The sequence below is a fragment of the Rhipicephalus microplus genome, chromosome X (assembly GCF_043290135.1).
Source record: "Rhipicephalus microplus isolate Deutch F79 chromosome X, USDA_Rmic, whole genome shotgun sequence".
NCBI classification, from domain to species: domain Eukaryota; kingdom Metazoa; phylum Arthropoda; class Arachnida; order Ixodida; family Ixodidae; genus Rhipicephalus; species Rhipicephalus microplus.
Genome location: NC_134710.1, coordinates 317,778,811 through 317,791,101, shown reverse-complemented (window position 1 = coordinate 317,791,101; position 12,291 = coordinate 317,778,811). Strand labels below are relative to the sequence as shown.

Sequence of the window (12,291 nt, the reverse complement as noted above, 5' to 3'; positions counted from 1 at the left end):
AAATTGTTGAGCATTTTTTTTGTGGCTTCATTTTGCCAGGTTAACGTCTTGGAAGAGGAGTTGTCTTCCATAAAGCAGAAACTTGTTATGAAGGCCAAAGTTTCTGAACAATCTATTGAGAATGTACAGGTAAGATATTTAAATTGCATGAAATCTCAATTTATGTTGCATTAGTTACAGAACACTGTATCTGGTTATTGGACTCTGGCCATTTCGGAAGGCATGTACTGCTTTAGGCTTCAGCAAAAAAAGGTAAAAAAAGCTGGTGGCAAAGCTCTTTTGGTAGGTCTTCCTTACATCAACTAGTAGGTTCATGTGTAATTATAAATGTTTGTAGTACTGATTGGCTTTAATTGACAGTAATGCAATTAAAGTCCCTGCCGCGGTGGTCTAATGGCTAAGGTACTCGGCTGCTGCACTGCTGTAGCTTTAAGGGGCCCCGCAACACCTTTTGAGCAAGGTCAGAAAATGATGCTGATCGGTAGTCGAGGCACATGAACCAAATATTATAGCACAGCATGTGATCTGGAATTGGCAATAAGTTATCAAAGTTGGCTAAATATCCCTTTTTCTTCTGTTTACAATTGATGCTACATACTTGAAAATAATTGGTGCATCACTGGCCCAAATATTGCGCCCTGTTGAGCTTCCAGTGCTCTCTACGGGACGAGAGAAGAGAGAAATACAGTGTGCAACAAATTTTTTCATACTAAATGAATTCTAAAAATTTTTGCGGAGGTAATCCTTGAGACAATATGCTCTTTTACTGAACTGATTTTGTGGCTACTTGGAAAAGTGTTGCATGGTTCTTTTAATGCTAGGAAGAAATTCAAAGTATTGGACTTGTATGCATTGACATGTACTTAAGGAACGTTCATCAGAAGGGGGACGGTGAGAAAGTCATAAGTTACAACAAACTATATGCTTTTTTTTCCCTCCTGGAAAGCTACCCACTTTCAAAGATTAAGCGGAAATTATGGAAACGGCTGTACTCATGCAGTGGCCTCTGGTATTGATTGCGCAGAGGAATTATTTTTGGAATAGATTTTTTATTAATTTTCCTGTCTCCTTTAAAGCTCTATTGGCTGTTTGTTCCTTACGTTAAACAAAAAAGAAAAAATATTCAGCATCTTTCGAATCTGTTGAAAGTGTTCACGTGTTTGAAAGTTTCAGCAGTTTCGATGAGACTGCATAGTATAAATGTTCATTATGTGCTCCACCTCATATGTTTGATCATAAATGGGAATTTCCAGTGTTTCAACAGAACAGTTGTGTTAGCAGTAGCTGTATTCATGGCAGATTTTTTGGTAATCACTTTGCTAGCACTGCGTTTCTCAAACAGAACCAATTTTTCATATGCGTGCGTGACCAACACTTAGAACAGTACCTAGACTAAAAAAAAAAAAATCACTCCAGAAAACATAGAAAACAGTTATTTCTTTATACTAGGTGCATAATACTAGTGGCTAATCTTACTACTAATATACAAAATTTTTAAAAGAATGGGTATCAAGTAAATGCCAGAGGAGCTAATAAAACTAAAACACTTTATTTAGTTCAAAAAATTTTAATGTGAATTGATATATAAAAAGCAATGCTTATGTGTCACCAATGGCACATAATCTGTTTGGAGGAGTCAGTGCCCACTTGGTTACAATGTACTTATTTAATAGTTCAGAAGTGAGAAAGTTATTGCGAGTAAAGCACAACCTGAATGAAAAGTTCTTGGCAATTTTTCAAAGAAGCAAGTAGCTTCTGAAATTGCGACTGAAAAGAAGTGACTGAATATTTTAATTTGTTGGTAATAATTTAATGGTATATATTGAATATTCAAATTTATTAGAAAGACCATGTAGCTAGTAGCTTTTAAATATCCTACTTGGCACACTGGTTTGAAACTAACGGTATAGTTTTTACGAGTGATAAGTTTTTCTTATAATTCTTGTTGGTGAATCATTCTTCTCAGAGATAGTGTCATAACTTGATGCTACGAGAGATTGAATGTGTGTCTTCTCATTATTGTTGTTCTGTCTGGATTTTTTATATGTTGTGGGGCATTTTCAAGGTGCACGGAACTGAAATTATTCTTTCCAGAAAAGGCTCTCAGCATTCCAACAAAAATAATTGAAAGTGGTGGTGTGGGTGACCCGTTACTGCTTACTGCGATATTTTATTTCACGGGTGAATCTAATGTAATTCATAAGTGTTGTGTTGAAAGCTTTTTGTGCAGATTTTGATAGGCATCATTGTGAATCGTAGTACTTCCACGCTTTGTTTATGCCGAACACAAAGGAAAAGAAAACATGAAAAAATAACAAACATGACCCAGAGAATAAAAGGTTGATACATCTCTACACATTTAGCATTTCGTATGGCAACCTAAAAAAAAAAACATTTGAAAAAATTGCGAGCTTCAGCTTCACAAGTAGAATGTGATAGCATAATCTGGCATTGTTCACCACACATTCTCAATTGCTTGCCTGGTATCTCGGGAAACACATCAACCTACTGCAAAGAGAGGAATGTCTGTGTGTGTAACGTTGGTTATACTCAAACCTCATTATGACCAAGTTGCGTCTTACACAAAAATAAGTTTGTTATATCAGAAAATTTATTATAAAGATGAATTCCAAATAATGTATCAATTGCATGGCTATACTTAATTCACTTTGTTATAACCGATATTTTGTTTTATTTGTCTTTATTATGTAACAAGGTGTGACTGTTCTTGTATGCCTTCTGCAAGTACAATTGGGTGTGCCCACAATGCCATAATTATTCCTTTTGGGAATTGGAGAAATGCCCACTACGTGTCCATTAGGCAACTTGAACACCTACGCAGACGCATGCTTTGATGCTGCTGTGGCTGATGGTATTGACTAGTTATACCTGAGCACTTTGTTATGGATGTGCCCTTAAACCATCAATTCGTTGTGCAACCCGCATGTTTTGACACTTGCTGTCATGCTATGATTCTGTCACTCAAAGTTATGCACTTTAAGGAGAATCCTTGTGCTACATCACATCCGTATAGGTTTTTTTAAACATAAAAGTGTTTTATGCCGGTGTCCACGAAGACTCGCACTGCCATATTTCCATCACCGATATGGCGTAAAAGAAATGCACATCAACAGATGACAATGAAAGAACTTAAAAAAAAAAGTTCTAGTGCTAGTAATCAGACCTATGACTTCTTGCTCTGCAACGCTATACGACTTGGACACAAAGCTTACGTTCTTCAGCATACTTACGGCCAGGTAATTGTATACACCATTTACTGTGTGGGGGTCTCGAAATGGCGAACGAGCCCCATGCCATGCTCTTGGAGTGAACGGACACAGTAGACGTGACCTATACAAACCAAAGAACATACATACACACGTGTATTTAACTACTTTTGAACGATATCGTCCGCCGAATCGATACATCAATCCTTATCAACACGCTACCATACAAACAACATAACACAATAGCACGACAAACACACAGTAACATACCCAAATTGGTGTCGTCATTGCCTGACTCACCACTTGGGCTCCCCGGCGCACAGGCCCGCGGTGCCACGCTCCGAGGACCCAAGCTAGAGACAACCGTTTGTGGCAACCGCCACGCGCAGAAGAGGCTCGCTCAACTCTCGCCCGCCACCAAGGCCTGCCTTCCACCAGGGGTCACCACCGGCGCTACCACTCTACCAACAGTGGTACTCAACGCGAACATGCCACCTATCGCCCGGCGGTCGTCACTCAAAATGCGGCCTTGGGGCGAGACACGTGCGCCAAACGGCGCAAACTACTTTACAGGGGGTGTCAGCACCCCCACATTCCCCCAACCTTAAATCAAACCATATCCCGAAAACAAGGATCAGCTACACAAGCTTTAACAAAAAAAAAAAGACACCGCATGTCCATAATGTCCTTGCACCACGACACCGCCGCTGGTCGACACTGCTGCACTGTCCGGCTCGACTTCACCTCAGTACCGGCCCTGCAACAGCAACGTTGCCGTCGGCGTGACGAACCGTCGCTAGCGCCGACACGTCTTCCAGTTGCGACCAGCACTCACGAGGGCGCCGGACGCCCTGCCGTGGTGGTCTAGTAGCTAAGGTACTCGACTGCTGACCCGCAGGGCGCGGGTTCGAATCCCGGCTGCGGCGGCTGCATTTCCGATGGAGGCGGAAATGTTGTAGGCCTGTGTGCTCAGATTTGGGTGCACGTTAAAGAATCCCAGGTGGTCGAAATTTCCGAAGCCCTCCTCTACGGCGTCTCTCATAATCATATAGTGGTTTTAAAACGTTAAACCCCACATATCAATAAATCAATCATCACGAGGGCGCCGGACTGCAGACAGTTGCGCAGGTCCCAGGCATCTCCATCGCCCGACCTCATGACCGCATTCCTGGCCAGCAACGCTGACGATGTACAGAAGACAGCCGGCTGTTGATGACATTCCTCCCGCTGAATACATCAACAAAAAAAACTCGAAAGAAACAATGGAGCAGGGCCTAGGGAAGAGAGCTTCAGGCTTTTAAAGGCCACATGGTTCGATGGTCAGTACTGCTAGCTAAGACATCGGCGGCGGCCGAGACGCCCATCAAAATAAAACAAAAATCACTTTTCCCAACTCGTGCATCGCAAGATAAAAAAAAGTGAGGGAAGCAGAGCGCAACGCCTCAACGCCACGATCCACCTAGTTGTGCCACGTGCGACAGGCGGCTGCGCAGAACCTTAGGCCTAATAAGTCGCTCAGCAACAACCGTCATCCACCCAGCCTAGGCGCATAAAAGGCAGCCGTGAGGAAACATCCACTCTGTCAGGTGGTCCTATCGCTCGCCGCACACAGCAGCTTACCGAGCGATCGGCGTCCACCGCCCCGGGTGGTGTCATGACGCCCCAGCGTCGAGCCGCAATACAAGTCAGCAACGACGCCCAGCTCACTGAGCCCAAAAAGATAGAAGAAGCTATTTACAGAAAATCGGACCACCCACGAAACTTCCGTACTCACTTGCTTCGGGCCTGGCCTTCAAACCACGTGCTCTAGGCCTTGCTCACCTCAGGATGCAGACCGCATGGCTCTCGTCCCAATTCAACGTTTCTGAAAACTAACAACAACAAAAAGAACAACACTTGCGAGCAAAAAAAAAATAAAAACTCAACCTGCCGACAAATTCAAACACGTCACAAAACCAATCTCCTCACTTCTCAACAAAGCACACCGCCGACGCTAGCAATGAGAAGTCCCTCCTAGGCCTACACCACCCCGGCTCTAACAAAAGCTTGTACCGAACCGCAAAAACTATCGTCCGATACTCCAAGAGCCTCACGTTGGGTGCCAGTGTGGGGGTCTCGAAATAGCGAACGAGGGCCACGCCATTCTCTTGGAGTGAACGGACACAGCAGATGCGGTCGGTAGAAATCAAAAAACATACATACATACGTTTATTTAACTACATTTGAACGATATCGTCCACCGAATCGATACATCAATCGTTATCAACACGCTACCATACAAACAACATAACACAATAACACGACAAACACACAGTAACATACCCAACGCCGGACTCACCACGTGGGCTCCCCGGCGCGGAGGCCTGCGGTGCCACGCTCCGAGGACTCAGGCTAGAGACAACCGTTTGTGGCAACCGCCACGCACAGAAGAGGCTTGCTTAACTCTCGGTGTCGCCAACGCCTGACTCACCACGTGGGCTCCCCGGTGCGCAGGCCCGCGGTGCCACGCGCCGAGGACCCAGGCACGAGACAACCGTTCGCGGCAACCGCCACGCGCAGAAGAGGCTCACTCAACTCTCGCCCGCCACCAAGGCCTGCCTTCCGCCAGGGGTCACCACCGGCGCTACCACTCTACCAACAGTGGTACCCAACGCGAACAAAATGCCACCTATCGCCCGGCAGTCGTCACCCGAAATGCGGCTTTGGGGTGAGACACCAGGGGGTGTCAGCACCCCTACAACTGTTGGTAGTACTTGGACCTTGGTGGCACTTCAGCGAGTTCTCGTTATCACTAGTGAAATGGCGCAAAGGGTATAGGGGAAGAGGACGAGCCGCCGTGCTCGTGGTGCAGCCCACCCATTGACCTCTTCTTTCTTCCAAACACACTGCTCTCAACCTAATGATGATAGTGGCACTCTTTGTCGTTCACACAATATTTAACATCCTCCAGGCCCCCACATTGGCGCCCGACGACAAAGAAAACTCAACGCTCACATGAGTTTCGAGTATAAAATGTTCGTGAATATTCACACAATATTTAACATTCTCCGGGCCCCCACATTGGCGCCGGACGACAAAGAAAACTCAATGCTCACATGAGTTCCGAGTACGAAATGTACTTCAATACTAGTAACAGTTCCACGTCAGTCCTGGTAGTGTGTAATCCGAGTCTCCTTCTGCGCTTGATCTTCCAGCGGTGTTTTGGGTGCTTGTGCCACATTTGTGCTATTGAGTGCATTGCAATCAATGCACCTGTGTTCTCGCTGAGCAGGTTTCCTTGACATGAAAGCTCACAGATTAGAATCTTCCAGCAGGATCTTGGGAAGCTATTTCTGAGGAACCTTTTTCTTGGCCTTCTCTTGCTTGCGGCATTTACCTTGTAAGCCTCGGTTTTCCGGCTCCGTCTTCGTCTGGTCCGTCCCATTCGCCACTGTGACACTGTGCAGGAATTTCGCAAATTCGCTGAAGTATGTGCCATGCACATTCCTTTGAATATTGGCTTCTGCAGCTTTCTCAAAGAGCTGAAGCTTTCAGCGATCTAAGAGGCTTGCTTTTGTGTCATCATGGCCTTTCCTTTCTTTCTTCTGTTTCTTCTCGCTTTGTGAGCTGGCCTTTCTTTTCTTCCGTTGGGCACTTGAACGCAGGCTGATGAGGGCTTTGTAACCTCTGAGTCTGCCACCTTTCGCTTGGATACATAATTAAAATCTCGTGAATGGCCCTTTGGGTCTACAAAGTCTTCCCCCTTTTCAATTATGAAAATGCCTTCCACCTCAAACACCAGAGTTGTTCTTGGTGTCTTGACAACAGGCTCATGGGTATTGCACGCTGACGAGAGTTCTACAGGCGGAGGCTAGATCTTTGTAAGTAGGGCTTGTTCTGTGCAGGCCCCTTCGATGGTCATTACTTTAGTCAAGGTCCTGGCTTTCACCACACTCAAGAATATGTCCTGAGGCTGACTCGACTGGCATCTGTGCTACAAGATTGTTGTCCAATATGCCTTGGCTGGATGGTGGTGACGCAGACGCAGAGAGTGCCTTTCTTTCTGCTTTCATTTAATCTGTAGTCTTGTCTTCAAACGAGCCTGCCGTGCCTTTATTGCGTCGGCGATTTTATATTCGGTTCTGACTTTCGCTAGAATGATCTGGCGCTCATAAAATTTCGCCTCCTCCATCTCAGCTTCCAAATTATCAATGTCAACTACATGCTCTACTTCCTTATTGATTCTTTTGAGTTCTACATACTGCTCAATCAAAACTCGGTGAATACGCGGTAACTCACAGATTGGTGGGCGATTCAATTGCCGAAGACATTCGACGTCTGCGATGACCTGCGTTACAGCCTTGCGTGTTTGACTCCGCCTTTCGTAGAGGGCCTCTATGATACGGTCCAGCGTCGGAAACGTGAGAAGTCACTGGCGGACCGTGTCACGAGGTGAAGTCGGAGTCAACACGGCATTCATCACAGAAGGTTCGCACAACAAATATCCGTCACTTGTTGGGCTGTTGTTCTTCATGAGCTTGTGCATATCGGGCCATCGTCGTGAAGGGCGAGTCAGTACTGAGCTGGAGAAGACGTGAGAGCTCCCATCTCGCGAGCCTCCAAACTGTGCTTGCACTCACGGGGCTGTGCTGTCAAGATGTAAGTCGTTGACCTATGGACTGCCTTCACTTGTGAATATCGGGTCGTCGTCTTGAAGGGCGAGTCAGTACTGAGCAGAATAAGACGTGAGGGCTCCCGTCTCGTGAGCTAGCAAAACGGCCGCAGGCGCATCATGAGTGCGGCATGTAGTCATGTTACATGACATGCATGTCATGATTATCATGTTTGGATGTGTCATTTACCTATGTCGTCCGTTCGCGTCGCGTAATACCAAATTTGGTATAAGTGAAGCTAGCGCAATGGCTGCCAGCGCATCATGAGTGTGGCATGTAGTCATGTTGTTACATGACACCCATCTCATGATCACCATGTTTGCAGCAGTCACATACCTTCGTCATCTATTCACGTACTGTAATACCAAATTTGGTATATGTGATGCTGGCGAAACAGCCGCGAGCGCATCATGAGCGTGGCATGTAGTCATGTTACATGACATACATGAACTCACGGGGCTGCACTGTCAAGATGTACGTCATTGACCTATGGACTGCCTTGACTTGTGAATATCGGGCCGTAGTCGTGAAGGGCGAGTCAGGATGGAGTCTAAGTAGAAGTGAGGGCTCTCGTCTTGCAAACGTCCAGACGATGCCTGTACTCACGTCACACAATGGGTGCTCCTAGTGGTCTCGGTTGCAACCGGAGTTGCGCTCCCAGGTCTCAGCGGTGGTTAGGCCTCACACATCAGCTTTACCTACGGTGGCTTCACAAAAAAGTCCTCGAGGCTACGACGGCGGTCGAAATTCGTGAAGTCGGCTCCGTCTCATCTCCGAAGGTCCTTCCTCCTGGGTTTCATGGCACCAAAATATAGAGAAAAGGATGAGCTGCCGTCTCCATGGCGAAGCCCACCCGTCCACCTCTTCTTTTTTCCGAACACACTGCTCTCAACCTAATAATGATAGTGGCGCTCTTTGTTGTTCACACAATATTTTGACAAAGGGCACGCTTTAAAGGTCGTCCCGATATGTGCGCGCCTTTTATCTCTAGATAGGCAAAAGAAAAGAGCTCACTGAGACTCACTCAATACATTTTTTTCCTCAGGACTCACTTGGACTCAGACTCGCCAAAGTTTTGCAAAAGCAAACTCATTTGGACTCAGACTCTCGAAATTTCTCTCCAACCAAACTCACTCTAATTCAAACTCTAAAATTTTCGTCAACTAGACTTGCTCAGACTCGGACTATTCGAAATTTTCCTCGTACGGACTCGCCTAGACTCGGAACTCGCCTAAATTTTTCTCAAGCGAACTCACTCAGACTCGTTCCTCAATTCGAGTCTGAGTGAGTCCACTCATAAGTGAGTTTGCAGACTTCCTACCTATAGCATTTGTACTTTGCCCTACAAGGTGTGTTTGCCTGTACGACGCGCTTGTAATAGAAGTAGTTTGTATGTCTAGTGCTTTCACCGCAAGGTTTGCTTGGAAGTTGCAGAATGCATGAAAGTCACTTCATTCACTGCAGCGGCCACGTTTGTGAAAGAAGCGCACTATTCAAACATTAAGAAGTAGCAACTGCAACGGTTGTTAGCTCGCGCCCCGTCTTGTGCACTCTGCACTTGTGCACTCATTTCGTGTGTCCTTCCTTGTGTTGTAGGAGCAAGCTTTAAGTGTTGAGCTGTGACAGTTGCTAGTTCGCACATGTCCTGTGTGTTCTTTGGGTGTGTCCTTTGTGCTTCAGCACTGTGCTAGCTATGGCATACATTGCTTCATCCTTGCAGCAAAACAGTGACTTCTTTATAACATCCTTGTGAGGGTTCAGGATAGGCTGCATCCCGGTATATCTTAACTACAGCTACCACTAGGGCTAAGTCGTGGGTCATGGCTGTCAGCTGTTGAGATAGCGACGTACCACTGTAGCGGCCAACAGAAGCATCCACGTCAAACGGGGCTAAAGTTGCCAAACACCAATAGACATTGTACTAGCTCGATATATCAATGCACTACAAATGCGCAACTACCTTTGTGATGACACATTTCCCTATCGTGTTACGCCGATTCCTATGAGTGAGGGAACAGCAATGCTTTTTTTTTAGCGGTTTCAAACACTGGCATGACTCCTTAGTAGAACAGCTGCTTGCCATGCGGAAGCTCTGGTTTGATTTCCACTCAAACTGAATGTTATTTTCTTGTTTATTTGAATCTATCTTAATTTCTTTGTTTGTAGACAACACTGATGTTTCACTTACAACCGATGATGATGGTACAAGAGTTTATGTGAAAAGTGCTCTTTAATACGTGATCTTTTTTCGAAGGGTTGTCTTTCTACATGTACACTTAAACCCCTTTATAAGAGGCATGCTCCAGACAGCCGTTTTTGTCATTGATATGAGATGTCGTTTATAATCAGGGTACCTCGTATGCATTTTCTTATTCACCGGTATTTTACAGTAGGCACACTGATGTCTCTTATGCCCATTTCTCTGTTATATCGGTGTCTCTTATAAAGGGGTTCGTCAGTAGTGCAAAAAAAGATGCAGCCTTGAAAAAAGAAAAGTCCAAATATGGGAACATCAGCTCTAGCACACACCCGCTTTTTACCAATTTCAATTTATAGGGCTTTTGAAAAATTAGGCATTGCAATAAATAAGGTTCACAGGTGCACAAAAACAAGCGTACGGGAGTATGCTGCTTGACACCCTTGCAGCAGAGGATCTGGTGCTCATGTGCATGACATAAGCATAAAGCAAACTATGTAAATGAGTGCAGTATATATATATATATATATATATATATATATATAAGAGAAGGCACGACAGGTCCGGGTATTTTCTATATTGAATGAGCTTGCAGATAGCACATTTGAAAAGGAAATCGTATTTACTAACGTTTCGGCCGTGGCACGGCCTTCGTCAGGGTAAGTAGGTATGATACAATGCAGCCGCTTTTATAGGCTCACGTGATGAACTCTCGGTATAGCAGCTAGGACAATCAAAGTAAAAAAATGGTAATCTGTCAGAACCTTGTGTTGACATGACTGACATGCGACGGGTGCATGAATATACAAGTTTCAAATTTCCTTGCGCATCGACACGCGGGGCACAGTATGGTTGGCAGGACATGTAAAAGAGTTCTGAAGTAAAGAAACCACAGTTGACTAATATACATTTTAATATACACAGAAATATTTTACTACTCTAAGAAGTCGTGTTGTTATAGTGCGAGGCAGGTGAGCTTTCCTACGTTTTCATTGATACCTGAACGAATGGTGTTAAATTTGTGGATCAAGAAGGATTCTCTCACAGTGAGGGAATCCTTCTTGTGGTGGTGTTTGCTGTGGCAGAGCTTGACTGGTAGCCTTGAAGTTGTTTTTATAGATGTCTGCTGAAAAAGCCTGTTTGTGTGGTCCCCCCCCCCCCCCCCCTGGTTAAGGTGGCTAAGGTACTCGGCTGTGCGGGCGTCAGTACGTCTTGTACGCGCTTGTGCGGGCGTCAGTACGTCAGGTTTACCAATACAGTCTACTCTCGTTACAACGAACCATAATAATTCGGCAAAACAAGTCCGTTCTATCCGAAGTTCGTAATATCCATACCTTGCGGCGAGGGGGGGGGGAGGTGCGTGTGCGTTGTGTGACTATTCCGATCAGCATTATGGGACAGGCTAGGCCTGCTGGTTGCTTTTGCCAGCATAATTACACAAGATTTCAATTACCAGCAGCGGCTATTAACAAAATTCTAGAAGCGCAGTGCGGCTAGAGTGTATGCTGGGACAAAATGTGGCTCCTGCACAGCAGCAAGGCTTAGCCCGCTGATAAAACGCTTTTTTATCGTTTCCTGTTGACCGGCTTCGAATTAATTCTCTTTTGTGCAGACGCGAATACGTGTCTTCTAAAGTAGGTGAACTCACCTGCTCGAGCGAGCACCGGAACATCTTGCTTTCAAATCATGGTTGTGATGCCCAACATCGTTTCTGCAATGAGCAATGAACATCTAATGCAAAGCACAAACAAAAACTTTTTATTTACAACTACTTAGAAAAAAAAATTAGTGATCAACGATATATGAGCACCCTTGAGCGATGATGTTATCACTTTGTGCCGCATTTCACTCAACTGCAACACTTCAACACTCCATAGTGGGCAGCGCACAAAAGGAAACACACAAAGTTCAAAGTTTCCTTGAACTTCTTCGTTTTTATCTTGATTCTACTTTTGTTTCTTGGCAAGGGGATTTGTTTGTTCAGGCCTCAGGTGTATGCATAGGTTCCAGAGTTGCCCCGGTCCTAAGTGACATATTGTTGAGTAGAATTGATCGCGATCTAGAAAGAGATTTTGAGGGTTGGGGGACTCGTATATTTAGGTATGTGGATGATTACTTGGTTTTTTTGGATAGTGTTAGTAGCTTACATGATAAGGTGAACATTCTCAAGGCATTTAGGGAAAGGGGGCAGGGTCTTCAGTTTACGTGTGAAGTT

General features: G+C 45.1%; 1 protein-coding gene across 8 annotated transcripts in view; it reads left to right on the top strand.

The window, feature by feature from the left end:
• The window catches only part of LOC119185247 (uncharacterized), a 255,979-nt gene that overhangs the window by 69,741 nt on the left and 173,947 nt on the right, over positions 1-12,291 (top strand). For 6 of the 8 annotated variants that reach the window (XM_075879542.1, XM_075879539.1, XM_075879544.1 and 3 more), the window contains exons 7-8: positions 40-129; positions 181-252. The exons of 1 other annotated variant lie outside the window; for it this stretch is intronic. In XM_075879542.1, the coding sequence (XP_075735657.1) occupies positions 40-129; positions 181-252 (162 nt within the window). The remainder of the gene's footprint in view (positions 1-39; positions 130-180; positions 253-12,291) is intronic. One more of the 8 variants, XM_075879541.1, reaches the window with a different exon arrangement.